Source organism: Calliphora vicina, chromosome X, assembly GCF_958450345.1.
Source record: "Calliphora vicina chromosome X, idCalVici1.1, whole genome shotgun sequence".
Lineage (NCBI taxonomy): Eukaryota > Metazoa > Arthropoda > Insecta > Diptera > Calliphoridae > Calliphora > Calliphora vicina.
The window spans coordinates 1,975,387-1,995,553 of NC_088785.1; the positions used below are offsets into that span (position 1 = coordinate 1,975,387).

Below are 20,167 nucleotides of genomic sequence, written 5' to 3' on the forward strand. Positions count from 1 at the left end.
GTAGACCTGGGGTAAGGTAGACTTAATCGTACACCTTCTTGTAAATGATAATCTAAATTAACTTGATTCAACAAACTTTTATTCCTTTCCCATGATTACCAATGAGTTCTGATGATGTGTTAGTGCTTCTCCATGTTTTAATCTCTGGTAGTTAAAAGTTTTACCGGCCCGGACGTAATAAAGTTCAGAAAATTATGAATTTTCAATATAGTCAACTAGTTTGTTATAATCATTCACTTATTTAATTATTTTGTAAAATCTCTTTAGCGTTATCAGGATTTCGTAAAGATCAATATCGCTATGGTACCGTTTTTTATGTTAGCTCTTATTCTGCACAACATATATTCGCGTAACTAAAAATACTCAACAAAATGTCATTAAAGAGCATTTAAATTTGATGCAGCAGGTGAATAATGGTCATTTAAATAGACTCTACTACTAATATCTCCACCAATAACATCATAAAGTGTCAGCTACCTTGTCTTAAAACTCCTTCATGATTGGGTCTTGCATCGAAACATTATTAAATTTCACCAAAATAATTTGAGTTGAAATATTCATACTAAAAAATTAACATAGCTATTTAATATTAGACATAAGGTCATACAGGCCGGACGGCATTTCACTCAGTACATTGTCGACACGCTTAAGTCTGCGATGCAGGATGTCGGTTTCCATTTCCAGCTCAGCAATTTTAGTAGATGTCGAAGAATCGATGGAGTTAATGATATCAGATTTTATTTCCTTGACACAAGTCGATAATTCATTCTTGAAATCAGCTAACTAGAAGTTGTGCCATAGTCAAGGTTGCCAATTTAGCCATTTTCCGGCTAGATCTAGCGATTTTATTTTCATTTAGCCATACAAAAATGGCTAGATTTAATCTAGCCGGAAGATCTAGCGATATTATTTTGTCCTAGCCTTTTTATACCCTTCACCTTCGTGAGAAGGGTATATATTGTCATTCCGTTTGTAATTTCTACATTATTCATTTCCGACCCTATAAAGTATATAAATGCTGGATCCTTATAGATAGCGGAGTCGATTAAGCCATGTCCGTCTGTCTGTTGAAATAAATTTTCTGAAGACCCCTGATATCTTCGGGATCCAAATCTTCTGTCAAACAAGCTTTCAATAAGTTTGCTATTTAAAATCAACAAAATCGGTCCACAAATGGATGAGATATGAGGAAAAAACCAGTACCTATTTTTGACCTATCTGGATTACTACGTCATTAATATAGAGAATATGGATATCTAATGATAGATATTTCAAAGACCTTTGCAATGACGTATATAAGACCATAAGTTGGAGCTACAATGCACAGCTTTAACAAAAATGGAAGAAAAAATGTGTATAACCTGTTTTTTTTTCAGCACATGTTTTTTAGCAAAAGGACTTCCTTCACTAACTTAAATAAGTAGAAAACCTCAATAAACCCGCACAATTTTTTTGTTGGATATATAAGCTGAAATGTCACATTTTAAGAGCATTTAACTAAATTTACCCGATCTCATCGAAAAACTTCAATAATGGAGCACTTTTAAAAAAAACATAAAACATATTTGCAAAACATTTATCTAAACAAAAAATATTTATTTATGTACTCAAATACCTGAAGTTTATGTTTCCATTTTAATATTTCTGCCTTTAACAGACTTAACAAAAAATATAAGGTCTCGAAATATCACAATTTTTAATTTCAAATACAGCTCGCAAAATTTTTAAAAATTATTTGTCTTTGACCGATCACTGCCAATAAAGTAAGTTACTCACAACTGTAATTTTAGCAGTTAGTGATGTAGAATTTAATGCACTTTTACTCCATACCAAACTTGACTGTGGCAGATAAAGTTCAGCTTTTAAATTAATCGCCACTTTTGGTACATTTCAACCCTCTGTGCGATGTAGATAATTATTACGAGTTATGTTTCTTGCCTTTTCTGAATAAAATTAAAATCATTTAGGGCTTGTTTTATTTGGAACTTCATTTTCTATATGTGTAAAAAAAATTAAGTGCGTACACGCAGAGAAAAACATGGTTGTGGTAACCATAAACTAAGAGCAACATATTATGATCAGATTTATGCTTGTAGTCCAAAACATATTATGATCATTATTGGTATCATGAAATATCATAATATGTTCTGAAATAATCATATTATGATACAGATCAATCATAACATGTTCTGAAATAATCATATTATTATATAAATCAATCATAATATGACCCAATGTAATCTTATTTATAACCCAATTAAATCATGTTATGATCCAATGAAATCATATTATGATCCAAAATAATCATATTATTATTAAAATTTATTTTTTAGTTTTTTTAGTTTTAAGGTACTAAATTCAAAATTAAAATATTATTGACAAATTCACTGTAATTTATTGCTATTCGCTCTAGGAAAGTTAAAGATAATATACAAATAAAACTATAGAGCGAATGGGAATTACAGACACTCAAAATTTACTTGTAAAAATAACACAGCTTAGACAAACATCAGCACTCACAAATGGTGGGAAAAAAGACTATTAACAGTATACATATTTTGTTTGCATCTTAAACATATTATGACTACACAATATAATATGTTTACCTATTTATCATTATTTAGTTGTTATGTTTACATCTTAAACATATTATGACTACGCGTATAGAAACTTAAAATTTAATGGTTGTACATAACATAATATGTTTACCTATTTATCATTATTTAGTTGTCCAAACTATTCGGTGAACCATATTCATATTTATAACATTTAATGGTTACAGTAACTAAAATATTGTTTAAATTAAATTAAAACAACAATTATATGTTTACGACAACAATATATTGTTACAACAAACATAGTACAGTTGTCGTAACCATGTCGAACCATGTTTTTTCTCTGCGTGTATATGCATTTTCCAATTTTGCTAAACCAAAAATTTCGAAAATTTTCTAAAAAATTATATTTCTAAAACGACTGCGATGATTAAAACAAGAAACTAAACCGTTTTTGAGTTACACGAATATATGTAGTTAGCACCACTGAATTCAGTGTACCCGAATTAGTTTAAGCCACTGGGTGCCCTTCTTGACAGAAAAAAAGTGTAAATTTCGTGCACAGTGTTATATAAACTGATGTTGTTGATTGGCAGCGGCTGGGAATCGAACCCAGGCCGCAAATGCGCTAACGCGCTAACCAATTAAGCCACAACACCCTCGAATTTTACTTATACAAAGTTTCATGTTGATCACACCGTATGTATTTTAATAAACATTAAATAGATTTTAATTCTGGGCGTTTTCCTTGTGCTTTTTAAGTTGTCAAATGGCTTGGGCTTCTACTCTTAAACTGAAGAATTCTAAGCTTCCACGCATCTGTCAAATAAGTACAATCTACATTTGTAGGCATCACATGCGGCGTTCGAACAGGTCATCTGATTTTTACAAATTGCCTTTTTATGGGATAAGTAATTGCCGTGTAAAAAGCGTTGCGTGTTACTTGAAATACCGAAAAGCTTAGAATGCAAATAAGGTATGAAAAACATGCAATGCGTAGACACGAAAACACGTGGTGCGGACCTCCAACTTTTACGATATCGTTCAGCGGCTGCAATAAGGACAGCCACAATTCAATTATGAAAAAAAAAACATTTGTAGCTACATTTTTCTTAAGTCTGATTAATTGTTAGTATAGTATCTAAATATAAATGTAAATATTAATTAGCACATTTATTGATTTGCGCGAACTTAAATCAATCTGCCACCCGAAATGTATTTCATATAATGATACGTTTGTCGTATGTAAGTATAATATCCTTTAACATAAAAGTGCATAAGTATCAAAACAACTGAAACTAAAAAGAAAACAAATAAAAGACAAACCTGAATACGTGCCTCTGGTAAACCTATTTTTTCTGCCAGCCGTTCTCTAGCAAACACGTCTGGATAGTGAGTCCTCTCGAATTCTGTTTACAAAAATAAAATGTTGAATTTTTAAGTTTTAGTGTTAACTTAACAACAACAACAAAAACAGTTTTCTCTGCATATGCATTTTAAGCATTACCTTTCTCCAAACTATCTATCTGCTCGTTGGTAAATGATGTCCGATTACGTTGTAATTTACGTTTTAAACGCAAACGCATTTGAGAGTCTTCATCGCCCGAAGAATTATGTTCGGAATTTCCATCTGAGGTACTTTCATGAGAATTAGCATGGGATATATCTCCAGAAAATACATCTGAAATTATAAGGAAAAGGAAACAAAACAAATATTTGTAAAAATGTATAAAAATTGGGAAACAGTAAAAAATACTCGATTTTCCGTTCCGTCATTAATAAGGCTAGTTATAATGGAATCGTAATCTACAGAGAAATACACAAATGTAAAAATCAGTTGGGAAAAGTGTCGAATTTTACAAATTCCTTCCGATCATTACGTGTTCCAGGACATGTAAAGAATAAATTAAGATAAATAGTTAAACAATTTTTAAGATTGTATCTAAAGATATTCCAACAAATAATAAAACCCAATAAGCATTTCTACTGGAATTCAAGTTGAAAGCAAGTGTAATTCAAGCCTTGAATTATAGTCAAGCAATTGAATTACAGTTGTATTACACTTTATTTCAATAGCATTCTCCAGTAAAAAGGAAACATAAATTTAAGTCATATGTTTTTTGTTTGAAAAATAAATAAATTTTCAAATATTTTTCATGTTTAAAGTATAATTACATTTGCATTCAAGTCAAATTCCAACAAAATGTTCAAGTGCTTGAATTTTTGGGGCTTTGCTGCTTACTGGGTAATAACTATGGTTAAGTATGTATATACTAGGGCATTCATTCGAGTAATGATCGTTCGATTAATCGAATAATTTCTTACGAATAATTATTCGAACAATTTAAAAATCGCCATTTTCGAATAACGAATAATTCGAACAATTTCATGTAGAATAATCGAAAAACGAACAAATGTACATACCCAGCAAAAACGTCGCTTACAAAGATACAATTGCTTCTTATGTAATGTCTTTTTTAATAACTTACTTTTTAAGTATACTGTTTTTGTTTTTTAGACTTTACTATAAAATAAACAAACAAAACAAAAAAACTGTTACTTTTTTTAAATTTGCCCATTTTTTTATTGCATGTTTATTTTTAGAAAAACAGAAAATAATATTGCATTACTGTGTTAAAACCATTATTTGACGTACAATAAAATAACTAAGCAGCAAGGTTGCCAACTCTTCAGCTCAGAAAATGGCTAGATTTTGAATTAAAAATGGCTAGAAATGGCTAAACCCAAAAAATAAATGAATACAAATTCATAAATATTACATTGCTTTCCCACATTACCACGAAGTCTGGTTATGTGTTAACTAATAGTTATACTGACAGATTTCAAAAATAATTTTTACCGACTTCGTGTTAATGGGGTTTAGCAGATTAACCCCCATTTTCTCAATCTCCGGTTAAATTAAATATAATTTTTAGTATATCATCACGATAAAAAATAACCAGAGATTGAGAAAATGCGGATAAATATTGTAATATCAGTAATTTTTTTTCCTTTTAGATAAATTAAACAAATTTCTGGGCACTTACATTCAAAATTGGATCCATTGAAGAAATGCCAAATTGATTTTTGAATATGACTGATGCTTTGAAAACATTTTCGAAGCCTGGTTTCATAAAACCAATAATCAAATCAAATCTCATCAACAGACGAATTTGTTTAAAAATACTGTTTCTTTGCCATTTATTAAAAATATTGTTTTATTTTTAAAAAATTTCAAATTCCAAAAATGTTCAAGAAAAGTATAAAATCAAAATGGCTAATAAGAGCCAGTTTTTGACTTCGTATTTAAATATGAATTATATTTAAGTTCTATTTAAATACGAAAATGAGTTTTTCAGTGCTTTTTTAAATGATACTTAAATTGTAGTGAAAAAAAACCAAGCAACAGCGTCTTGCTGAAAACAGCGTCTTGCTGAAAACAGCGTCTTGCAAAAACTACAATTCCGATGCGGGGCAATTGGAGCTTCTTTTGTGCATTTTCCTACCAATAATTTTATTGTTTAATAAACTTTTATTTCTTATTGGGCAAAATGTATCAATTTTTGTTTTGGTTCAACAGCTGTTTTAAGCAAAACTATCGATAAATTTTTGATATTTAGTAGTGCTACCATACTTTTATCTTATTTAAATAAGACAAATTATGTAGCACTGTAAAACTCAAAATGTATTTAAATACAACTTAATTTTAAGTAATAATTAACTAAATACGTATTTAAATAACAAGTCAAAAACTGGGCATAAGACAAAATTAAATGGCTAGATCTTCCGGCTAGATTAAATCTAGCAATTTTTTTATGGCTAAATGAAAATAAAATCGCTAGATCTAGCCGGAAAATGGCTAAATTGGCAACCTTGCTAAGCAGTGGTGTAGTGAGTACAACAACAGACTAGCAAACGGATGGTTGATGGTTCGACTCTTGGCTGCGACTTATTTTTTTTTTTATTTATTGTTTGCAAATACAAAATTCTATAAATAACTCTACTAACAAAACAACTTATTTCCGGCCAAAATATAAAGGATTACATTTGGGACATCGCGAACAAAAATAAACAGGGTTATTCCTGTTCTCACTTTCACCATTCACCTTATTTTTGAAAGCACAATTACAACAAAAGTATCTAATTTTTTCAGAATTTCTTATTAGAAATGTTTACACGTAATTTGTTTAACCTTAATTATATAATTTTCGAAATTTTATTTTATATTATATTGTTGTAATGTTGAAAGTGAGAACAGGAATAGCCATGAATGACTTCTTTCAGTAGAAAAATAAGTAGTCGAATCGTCAAATTCCACTTATTTTTCGGCTTATTTGTAAGTAAAGTTTTTGCTGGGTATGTATCTATTCTAATTGCTAAAAAATTTTCATAATTCCTAATTTAAATAAGTTACAAAAATTGTATTGTTTCTGAAATTCGTCAAATAATTAAAGATAAAGATAGTCTTTCGATCACTTAAGATGAGTGGCCCTATAGCTCCTTCTATGAATATATAAATATTACTGCAAGAAGTTACAATTCTAAAAACAAGTCATTCAAAATGTTTAATTAGGACTTGAACCAATGAAAATAAAAAGTACGGAATAATATATTTGTTATTTAGTCAAAAAAAAAGGCTGAATAATTTTCGAATTGTTTTCGAAACATACATTTTAGGGTCTAAAAATGACGGGGCGGCCGTGGTGTGAACATATGTTGGCGAAATATTACCAGAATTCCAATTAATAATCAAAATGTTAACTTAGATTAAAACGGTGTTGAAAGTGATATCGAATGTGATTTTGATACGGTCGTCGAAAGTGATAGAAGATGACATTTATAATGATTACGTTGAATAGACGAAGTGATGTTATTAACCGCGTACAAAATATTTAATAAATCTAATGATAAATTCAAAATATTGCAAACTTTGTTGCAAGAAAAACATGGAGTTCGTCTTATACATGATTGGTGTGTTTGCGTACTTTCCAGTAAATAATATCCAGTATCAATTTGTAAAAATATGTTGTATTTTATTATAAATCAATCAGTTTGATTAAAAAAATAACCAAAATGTTAAAAAAGTTACCATTTTTTAACATTAAAAAAAAATATGAACAGAAAGAAGTATGAAATTTATTTTTTTTTTTAATTCATTTTACACAGGTTTTTATACTTCAAGATACAATTTATGTCAAGATAAAATAAATAGCTTTTCTGCTTTTTTTACTAGAAAAAGTACTCTACATTGTGAATACCGCTATGTAGAGCCTTTAAAAAAAAAATTCCAGTTCCATGCCTTTTTTTGATATTTTTTTATTTTACACAATTATTTTTACTGAATGTAAATCTTTTAATTCTCTTAAAATGTACTTCATTTTGTCTAACCTCTACATGAAATACCTGAAATATATTTTCAAATAGTGGCATAGATTTTCAAATATTACACTTTTGCTGTGGTTTTGCTGAACATTTTTCATATTAATTATCTTATTTACGTTACTGGCTGCAGCAAGAAAACTATTTTATAATTTTTATAAAATAAATTATTAATAAAATTTTAAATATTTGAATTGAAAATCTTACGAACAATTGAAATCTTATGTAAATACAGTTTTATACAGATGTCTATATGCATACGACATTGGTAGTTTTTATTAGAGTATCTTCTATCTATCTATATAGATATCACTCGCATACTTGCAATATCTATCCAACCATATATACATATATAAAAATGAAATGGTCCATGTATTTAATGTCATCACGTGAGAACGACTGGATTAGGCTGATTTTTTTTTAATCGATTCAAAATTTTCAGGAGATGGTGTAAAGAAAAAAAATTCAAAAATTCCGGGTAAAATTCGGAAATTCTTTTTTGATTCCAGTCAACTGTAATAAAAAAGCTCCCTAAATTATGCAGTACAAATTTAGATATTGTAATAAAACCAATATTGGGAACTCATTTACATTACACAAATCGTAAATATCTTTTAAAACAATTACTATTTCTCAAATGTTTTGGCTTCAATTTGTTTTTGAAAACTCTCATGCAAAATTATACGCCTACAGCAAGGATTAACACAAACCGATGTCGAAACATTTTTTTAGAGTACACCACCATTAACTATTGAAAAATCTGTCTATAACAATATGTTTTGAACAAAAGTAACCAAAATGAAAAATAAATACACATCTACACATCAGGAAAAAAATAGCCAATTTTGGTTATAAATAACCAAAACGGCAACACTAAAATCAATTTAAAACGTTTGTATTGTGTTATTTTACTTCTTTTCTTTGCAAAACTTGTAAGTTGTATTAATTTTCAACTTTTTAGTTTTGTTTACATTTGCAACCATATGTTTTAAACATAGTTTTTATGTTGATATATTTTACTGAACAAAGAATGTCCAGTAAAAAATATCATGTTCTCTATCTACTACAGCGAAATGCAAACTCACACCACTACAGTTTTTAGATATTGTAGTTGTATGAGTTGAGAATTATTCTCTGGCAAAAACAAAAACAAATAGCTGAAATAATGAAATAAACAATCATAAAAGCGTAACACAACCTGCTTCTATCAATGCTCATGCGAGACTGACTGTTTTTATACAATGTGTGTGCTTGCGTACATGTGAAAATAAAAACAAGAGAGCTCATTTGAGAGCTCATTGCATTTCGCTGATCTACTCAGTGGTGTTAACTTTTTAATTTCGATTACCGTACAGCCCTAAAAAAATTACCGTTTTTTAGGTAAAATTACCGTATCCAAAATTTAGTACAAAAATAATAATATTTTCTTATTGAAACAGGTTTATTTTTATAATTCAATATATCGAGGGCCTATATTCAAAACTCTTTATCTTAAAAAACAACTTTTCAGGAAAGCCAAAAAACTGGTTTTTGTCGCGTATTACTTGAGTTATTAAAATTCGGTATGCTAGAGGGTTTTTCTTCTCAAAATATTCAATGTGTATATAAAAATGAAAAGATAGAGGATTTTGCATTTTAATAGAATTAAATTATTTTGAGTTCATTTATGCCATCTGTCAGTTTTTAACGTGATTTATTTAAGATAACGGCTAATAATACAACATAAGATAAAAAAAAAACTTTAAAAGTAGACACTTTTTAAGCAAACTCCAACTTTAACCATTTATTTTTATGCCATGGAAATTATATTTTCCAAAAACAAAATGGTAAAATATTTTCATGATAATTCATTTTTTTAAATGATTGAAAAATGTAAAATTCATGTTCAGCATTTAGAAATTAGTAGGAAAACATGAATTGCAAGAAGAAATTATTCCAAAAAAATATTTGAAAATTATTTGAAAAGATAGAGGCTTTTGCATTCGGAAAAAAATAATTGTATAACATAGAGAAATAACAAAAATGCAAATAAAACTGCAAAAGACAATAGGTTGTAAGAAATTCACACCATAGATGAGGGCTGTTTTACTGAACATTTTACTATCAAAAAGTAATTTTCGTGAATATCAAAGATAGTGGGTTTTGAATATAGGACCATGTTTGTAAAACAGCAGAATGCCATTTTTATCAACATCATTTATTTGCCTTATAATATAAATTCCGTATCTGTTTATTTAAATTCATCCATTTCAACAGCTTCTGGGAAATGCAAAACTAAAGGAATTATAGAAATATTGGTATCGAACAATTGGGGATTTATTACGATCAGTTTTTAATACTAATTTATATGTTGAAATATCCATACTTGAAAGACTTGCGATTACTTTACCGCGTAGATATATTTTGTCTAGTGGTAGTTGGTTATCATCATCCTCAAAGTTTTATGATTATTTTAATGAGAAATATGTACATTATATGTAGACACATTATGGAAATATAACGTTTGGGATATAATTTTTAAAAATTTAAACTTTTTAAAATTACCGTACAAATGTAGAAATTACCTGCCTACCGTACGGAGGTCTAAATTACCGTACAATACGGTAATTACCGTACGGTTAACATCACTGGATCTACTAACTGTCACTTTTAACACACTCTTGCTCTCTCTTTACAAGTTTTTAAAAGTAAACGAACGGAATCCCGTAACTTCCAGTTATAATTTGTACAAATTATCAAGTATGTACGCGAATACATTTATTGTAATAAACCTTTTGCATTTTTATAAATGCGTCAATAATGCACTGTCTGATTTCAAATTAGCCACGTAGAGCTTGAGGGTAAAATTCAATTTGTTCTGAATAATTACTCATTTTAAAACCTGAATTAATGAACGACATAAAAAAGTTCTTAATACGTTTATATTGTACTTGAATTCAGGAGCATGTCCAACTAGCTAAAAAATTTCAAAGCATAGCTCCATAACGAAAACTAAAATATTTTCTAGTCAATTGTTTTGTAGATTGTTCGGGAGGGAATATAATCACAATAGTTCTAGATGAAAATTTAAAGATGGACTTTGTTTTCGAATGTTTTTTAACATTATCAATACTTGAATTGTTAAATTTAACGATATTTTTAGTTTTTCTTTAACAATAAAATATTAAAAAACCCACACATAACTTCATTCTTTACTTTTTTTAAAAAAAATTAAATTATTCGAATAGTTCGATTAATTTTAAACGTGTGATCAAATTATTCGAACAAGTTAAAATCTCTTATTCGAATAATTCGTTTTATTCGAACAAGAGAAAAATCGAATAATTTGAATACCCTAGTAGTTAATAATCTTCTTTCGATTGATTGAATTTTGAAAACATTTTCCGTTTCAACATTGGCGTTTCAATCGGCTTCGTAGTTTCGGAGTTATAACAAATTGAAGCTAAAAAAAATATTTTTTACGTAAAAATAGCAAAATTTTTTTGTTTTAAAAAACTCATGAAAAATCGAAAACGGCATAAATGGTTCAGGTTTATTGCTTTATCACAAACCCGCATATAATAGCAACAAACTGAGATATTGATCAAGTATTGAACTTTTTAATGAATGAATGGTCAGTTCCAAATATATATAGCTAACAAATTGAGCATTAATAAATCAATAGTTTCGCGATTAATTAAAAAGTATAAGGCTACTGGAACAATAGAGAAGCACACACCGGCGGTCATCCTAAGAATATATCACCTCTATCAGATCTGAAAATCTTCCGTTTAATTAAAAAAAAACTTTTATTTCTTCCAAAGATGTTGTGAGTGGTCTTAATCTCAATATTAGTTCTAGGACTGTGAGAAAACAATCATTGGAAAATGATTTGCTTAAATTATTGCAACGCATTCGATTATTTTCATTAGGATTTTTAAAAGCTTACGACAACTGGACTGTTGCAAAATTGAAAACAGATTTATTTAGCGACGAGTCTAAATTTAACTTGTTAAATTCAGATAGAGTAAGCCACGTTCGTATACCGAAGGCAAAGCGATTACATCCACGTTATTGTAAAGCCACTATAATGAATGAGGATGGTGTGGACTTGCTTTTCAGCGAGTGGAGTTGGTCCTATTGTTGAAATACAAGAAAAAATTTATGGTTTTGTTGACAGGGACATTTAGCCAACCACATGCTTCAATATGCCGAATGTGAAATGCCACTTCGATCGGCTTTTTAACATGATAATAACCCTAAACACTCGTCAAAGTTGGTTAAAGATTGTTTATCAACTAATGGGATTAAAGTATTGCATTGGCCAGCTCAATCTCAAGACTTGAATCTTATAAAAGCACAGGATGGGAACTCGCCGTTTTAGAAATAAGCAGAAACTGATGAATTGCTTAAAATCAGAGTGGGAATCAATACCAACCACATTACTAATAAATCTTATAGAATCTATGCCAAAATTCATAAGAAACGAAGGGTATCAAAGGAAGTACTGAAAGTTGCTTAAGTTTCAAACAGTAATATATTAAGTTAATTTTGTTTTGGTTTTATCATAGCTTTCAATGAAATGGAATTCAACTGTTGTTCTTATTATTAGAATGTAGGTACATTATACAATTTTGGTATTCACACGGTCTGCTATTAGTCATATTGTCATAATGTTCGACTATATTATAATTATTGTTGTTGTTGTGTTTTAAACAAAAAAAGTATTATTTTATGACAAAACTGCACACATAGTTCAATTAGTCTTATTAGTTTAGAACTTTTTTGTTTGAAACACAAGAAAAATTTGTTAAAACTGTCATAAATATTAGGACATTATGACAATATGACCAAATAGTAGACCGTGTGAATACCCCAAATATAAATTAAATGTCTTATATTTAATAAAACAATTTAAAAATAATACATACGGCTTTGATTGTTTTATACGGAAAAGTTGCTTAGGTTTCGAAAAATACTCAAATTTCATCCATCTACATACTTGCATGTGTAAACGCAGCGTTACAAAATTTACTTTCAGTCTACAAAAGGTACTCTTTTAGTTAGAGTGTGGTACAATTTTAAAATTCCACTTTCCAAACCTGTTTCAAACGTCGTTGGACTTTGTGTGTTTGCTGGGGCATTGACATGCGTATTTTTATTTGTGAATATGTGTGAAACATTAGCTATAACTAATGCCAGCCAACCAAATCATTAAAGTTTGACAACACAAGGGTAGCATTGTGTATGTTGTAAGACACGCCTTCGATAACCACCAATTATGTTTACTCATTTAAATTGAGTATTCATGACAGAGACGGCAATAGGTTCACTCTTGTTAAATGTCAGCATGTTGCAGGGTTCCCAGATTTAGTTCGTGTCTTATCCCTAAAAAAATATTTTTTAACCCCAAAAATCCCCAAAACTCATTTTTCCTTAAAACACCTGTTAAAAATATTAGAAAAGTAGTTTTGTAATAATTTAAATTATTATTGTTTCAACTAATATATGCTTTATTTGTACCGTGTCTTCAAAATAAAATCGGAAAACGTCAGCCAGAGTATTCAGAATAAACTTTTTAATTATGTTTTCAATTAATTCTCTGTAGCTCAAATCCCCAAAGTCAAATTTTCAGAATTTTGGACAAAAATCCCATAATCTGACAACACTGGCATGTTGTGTGCTTCAATTTATTTACTCGACTATGAGATCCATATGAAACGGTAGTGGTTTTGGCCAGCAATATTTGTACCACAAAATACTATGCATAAGTGTTTAATTACATTTTTAAAGTCCTAAAGGAACAGCTTCAAATCACAATGATTTGAATTTTAATTACATATTTTAAAAATTGTAAAGACATGTAAACCGTTACCACTAAATTACCTACATATACATCTGGACTTAATATGTCCGTTACTGAAGTAACTGCAATTATACATTCATAAAATGGGAATATCTCATTAGTATTTATTGATATTTATGAACATAAAAACGTTAACATTTCCCCACTCTCTTTTAGTTTAGATACTGTCTGTGAAAATCTTTCCTGCTATACTTAAATATTGTAATTTTATTTTAATCCAGCGCGATTGTACTGCTGGTTGTACGGCGTGTATTCTTTGTGATGGACGGTGATGTGGAGGACGATGGAGTAAGTCGTATGAAAAATCGGTTGAAGAAAATGAGATTGAATAGTGCAAAAACAACAACTAAACATAAATGTATCATCGTTGGCTTCAGATCCAACGAGGTAATATAAATTTGAAATACTAGCTGACCATGATATTCAAACATTTAGACAATCGTGCTAACGTCACGGGTAAAAGTACTACATTTGGTTTAAAAAAAACGGCGTGTCCAAGCGGAAATCAATTTTGACCTCCAATATTACTATACAACGTAAATATAAAATATTTAGTAGAACAACTGGAACTAAAAAATCCTAAAATTTAATTTAAAGTTTAGAATGTTAACAAACACAAAATCAAGCTTCGCTACATTATGAGATGATGTCAGTTCTGGGGGAGAAAATAATAAATGTATATAAGTTTACACCAAAAGAAATTAAAACAAATGTCTGCTTCTTCGCGTACTGTATCACACTACTAGTTTGGATGATATTTCACAAGTTTTGGACGATATTGTTCCAGTTATGGCCTCAAAAATATCGACATTTACAACTCTTTTTTCGATTTAATTATCATCGTTTCCGGGAAAAAATAGAACATAAAATAAAAAACAAGAAACGCAGTGCAGAAGGTGTCAGCACTGGGGACACATAACACGAAACTTTACAAACCATCAAAAACATCTCTCTGGAGAATACCACAGTAACCAAGCATCCAACTAAATAAAAGAGACCGTCAGAGAAAAACCAGACAAAGAAATTATACTGCTTCGGATAATTAATAATATTTTTTTTTATTCATCAGCAATTTCACATGCCAGTCATTTTGACCCAAAAGAAAGTTAGTCAGAGAAAACTCACCTATTTTCGACGCTATATTAAAGCTTCATAGAACCTGATCAGCCATCCCAAGAAGATGAATTAAATAATTTTCTTCGCGACTTCTTCTTGCCATAGTTAAATCTACATATGGGTCATAGAAATCTGATTTTTTTAACATTTAATGTGAGATCTCTTGTCGACAATAGTCGTCAAATTGATCTGTTAAATATATTAAAATGCAACAACATTGACATAACGGGTATAATTTACTGTATGACAACTTTCCAATCAGCGTGGCTACTGTTATTATTACTGTTAAAATTCAATTTCATCAACCGATTTCTGTTCATTCGGATTTTTGGGAGTTTTTTAAAATATGTGAGACACGATATTACCAACTTTGAGGGGCCGATCACTTATGCCTACGAAGCTGAACAACAGCAGAAATACCTCAGCTCCAATAGTTCCCGAGATTAAAAAAAAAACGTTTCTAAAACATTGTTTTACGTACCATAGTAACGAAAAAAATTCTTCAAAGTTTCACGGAACTTTGTTATATTTGTATGTGATTAATACTAATAATAATAAAATTATAATTAAAATGTTTCAGACAAAGTTCGAAGAATCTCGCAATTTTAATTATCCAGATATTCAAAATTGACTATGTAATTTGTGTGGATTTTGGTTCATAAAAAGTTAAAATGTTTTTACAATAATAGTTCTCTAGATATTCGAAATTAATATTTTAAGGAAAACTATGTAAAATGATAAGAGATCTATTCGGACAATGTTAGAAGAATCTTGCAATCCTAGTTCTCCAGATATTCGAAATTACTTTGTATGAGAGGTGCCACGTCCACTAATCCAATTCAGGCTATTTTCTGATAAACTCCTTACAGTAATAAGAAATTGATTCATAAAATGCTTTTCCAATTATTAACTATTTATTTTGTATGGAAGGTGCCACGCCCACTTATCCAATTCCGAACATTTGGAAATATAAAGTTTGAAGACTTTCACAATTATAGTTCTCCAGATATTCGCAAATAACTTTTTGCTTTATATGATAGGTGCCACGCCCAATAATCAAAACTTCGTAAAGTGATAAGAAATTGATTCATACAAAGTTTAAATACTTTTACGATTACCGAAGTTTTGCGGCTTTCCCCAGATATTCCATAATAACTATTTACTTTGTATTGAAAGTGCCACACCCACTTGAAATTTCAAAATAAATGGTAGCCTCTTGATCCTTTCAGATATATGGGAAAGTACAGAAAGACACAAACAAATAAATTAACATTCATGTTTATATCCAGCATCAGGATATTAAAGCAAAAAGCTTTTATATCATTTTGTTTTTATACCCTTCACCATGAGTGGCAAGGGTATATATAAGTTTGTCATTCCGTTTGTAATTTCCACATTTTTCATTTGCGACCCCATAAAGTATATATATTCTGGATCATTATAGATACCGGAATCGATATAGCCATGTCCGTCTGTCTGTCTGTCTGTGTGTTGAAATCAACTTTCCAAAGAACCCAAATAACTTACATACACGATTCATACATCAATATCTCCGAAATTCTTCCGGCTCGGTCGCTATTTAAAATCGAGAAAATCGGTCCACAAATGGCTGAGATATAAGGAAAAAACTAGGACAACCTCGATTTTTGACCTATATCTGGATTACTAAGTCATTAATATAGACAATATGAATATCTAATGATAGATATTTCAAAGACCTTTGCAACGACGTATATAAGAGCATAGTAAGTTGGACATACAATGGGTCAAAATCGGAAAAAAATATTTTTTAACTCGAATTTTTTTTTCATCAAAAATTTTTTTTTTTTCATTAGTTCTTTTTCCAAAAAAATTAATTAAAGAAATTTGGAAAAAACTTTTTTTTAAAAAAAATAAAAAACAATTTGGAAAAAATTTGTTTAAATAAAAATATTTAAAAAGAATAATATTTTTAAGTATAAATTGGTGAAGGGTATATAAGATTCGGCACAGCCGAATATAGCTCTCTTACTTGTTATGTATTATATTTTCCAAGAATCAATAAAATGCAACTAAAATACGGAATTGGAAATAGTGGTTAAAATCAGCATTAATTTTTCTTTATATATTTGAAAAATTAATATGATTTACTATTGAAAAGTACCCAACAGCTAATAATTCTGATAAATCACTGGCACAACATTTTTCCAAAAAACCTATCACTTCTAGGTCTCAAAGAGCATAAAGTGTTTTTGCTTTTCCTATACTATTTTGGAATATTCAGGTTACTATATAAATACAGGGGTCCTCACAAGCTACTGATCCATTTCATTGAAAGCACAGCTCACTTCTTTCGTGACCCGATAGACTAGACGATAGTGTGCTGGGATATCAATCGGAGGGTTGCGGGTTCGATTCCCGACAGAGACTCTGGGTTTAGCTGCAGACAAGCAAAAAGCTTTGCAGTTTGTGATTGTTTAAAAAAATACAAATTATATATCAATAAATAAACTAAAACATCATAAAAAATATTAATAATTGCGGCATTGTTTTTGTGTTACAAGCTACTTATTGTTAGGAGAAAACTGTATTCAGATCCAACAAACTATATTTAAACTTCGAAGAATTTGTAAGTATAAAACAGCTACATAACCACTTTATTGACAAACACTGGCAATAAATATGAAATTAAATCTCTAAAAGACTTGCAATGAACTCTGATCCCAACTATTGCTTTTATTATTGTTATTATTATTTTACTAACAATGTTTCGGTGGTATTTAATCAATGAATTTCCAAATTCCATCCTTAATTACATACATTGCCAGTAGCCAACTATTACGAGTGCACAATCATCATAACACACGCACAAATTCAATAAACATTATTTTCACAGATGTTGCGGATATACAAACATACATATGCACACATAACTGTAACAGTAACAGTCCCCAGCAGTTCTACAAATAGCAGGGACCGTAAATAACGGTTATCCGGAAAGCTTTAGGTGTCAACTTACTTAAAATGAGTTTTATTTTCTGACGGGAAAATTAAAACTCTTCAAATGACTTATTTTACGACGGAAAAATTTTTTTTATGACGTCTTTTTAAAACTGTTTTTTTAAGAGTTTCGTGCGAACTTTTATTTTTACGTTGAAAAATAACGGTTTTAGATGGATTTTTATTTTTGAAAACACAAAATAGCTGTTATAAAATAACTTTTTTGATATTCCTTATAACCGTTAAGGTCCCTGTCAAATAGTCAATGTATCTCTTATAGACAGTAATGTTCACTAATGTCTGTCTGTTCACTTGGCTGACTTCAATTCAAAGTCAATTGCTTACTTTATACATCTCAAGTCAATTCTCACGTAAGTGTCTCTAAGTAATATATAGTGTAATCACTTTAAACGTTTATCTTCTACTGCACTTTAGACCAGAAGTAATATATTGGCGAGTGGTAGCCGAAAGAAGGTTTGTTTGCAAACAATCGGTTATTGGACTGTCTATGAGATGTATTTTTAATTGACTATTTCCGGGGTCAATTTGTTTTCCCTTAGCATCCTTGCATGTTAAAATAACTAGTTATGTAGCTAATCAAGTAACCAGTTAGGTAGCTAGTAAGGTAACTCACTCTATGTAACCGGTATGTGAATCCAATGGGTTGACAACATCGACCAGTTATTAGACTATTTGTATTCTATATAACGTCAATTTAAACACCCTGCTTAAGACAAACACATGTTACAATAACTAGTCACGTAGCTATTTACCCAAAATAAAATCACTAGTTTGAGACCCAGTCCCCCAGAACAGCTGGGAGTCATTTTGCAAAGACACATACACACATCCATACATAAGCATATTGCATCAGTAATATATGGGAAGTTAATTTGATGACTTCGATTTACATCATCATTATTAAAGGCCATTCATTCATTCATTGATTAATTTACTTAATTATAAATGGCAAGAACAAAAATGTCGTAAATAAAACAATAACAGCAAATAAAATAAAACGATCGGAAATAAACATAACAAACTGAGCTGAAGTTAACTGAACAGAAAAGAGGAGAACATAGAAAAACATATCATAGCTGTCATCAAAAGTTTGGCCAACAAAGTGTACACACAGTAGATTTGTTAGTATGTCATTGATAAATTGTCCTGAAATTCAGCCAACCATGCACACAATCATCAGAAACAAAAACAAAAATATAACAAAATACATACAAGTAAACAGAACAGAAAATAAGGGTAATTTTATAATGATGTATACAAATTATACTAGATATGGATGTTTATGTACTAAACGTAAATACTGAGTACTCTCATTCACATCGCACAGTGATTTAGACATGGTTTTTTTTTAAATAAGTTTGAAATAAGTCTCGGTTACAAGGTTATCAAGAAATCGTAACGAAATTTCACAAGGTTGGATCTGAGGTGTTTTCAAGTTGATTTGTAATTGTTCAGCTTCGTTATGTACCGTGTGCTAGCAAAAGAACTTTGTATGTATTTAAGTAACATAATGGGCTATACGAATATGGACTTTTTTCGAGGGTCGGTTCATAGTTTTTTTTTTAGAATTTTTTACTCAAACCTCAAATTTTGTTTTTAAAATTGGATAGTGCTGGGGATTATATAAGCTTAAATGAGTCAAATTTACACGATTTTGCATTAAGTTCTCTTTCCGGATCATGTAACAATTATATATATAGCCGTGAAGAAATTTTTTTCCATAAAAGAAAAAATATAAGGATGTTTTTGGGGGGGAAATTTCAAAAATACGTCCCATTTTACATATTCCAAACTTGGATGCGTGTAACTTTTTATAGGGACGAGATAACTGTTAGCAATTTTTATTTTATTTTATTCAGAATTTTGTCGAAAATATAGCTGATTTTTTAGAAAAAAATTTGAGCCAAAAAAATACAAACCTAAATATCTCTTTAAGTAAAAGAGATAACTTACACATGATCTGAAGGACTATTTATATTTTAAATTAAACCTCCAAATCAACTCAGCTGCAACATTGTGTATCCGTGATACCGAATTATTTCAACAAAAAAAAAAAAAACGTTTCTAAACCACTGTGTTTGTTTGTTAGCTACTATTTTGTTAAGTTTGAACTTAAACCCATTGTGTGTTTTTATAAAATTTTTATGGAATTTATTTCAAAATTTGTAGGCCTATAAATAAATGTATATGTATATTTTCTATATGATAATTTTCACCGAGACCGACAAATTAAATGTTCTTAAACCCACTTTGTATCATATGTATTATTTTC

The 20,167-nt window shown here is 29.6% G+C and overlaps 1 protein-coding gene across 1 annotated transcript in view; it reads right to left on the reverse strand.

Annotated features, from left to right (window-relative positions):
• toy (twin of eyeless) overlaps nt 1-20,167 on the reverse strand; it is an 84,872-nt gene that overhangs the window by 14,244 nt on the left and 50,461 nt on the right. The window contains exons 4-5 of the mRNA XM_065514726.1: nt 4,063-4,236; nt 3,882-3,964 (exon numbers count right to left, since the gene is read on the reverse strand). Coding sequence (XP_065370798.1) covers nt 3,882-3,964; nt 4,063-4,236 — 257 coding nt within the window. The remainder of the gene's footprint in view (nt 1-3,881; nt 3,965-4,062; nt 4,237-20,167) is intronic.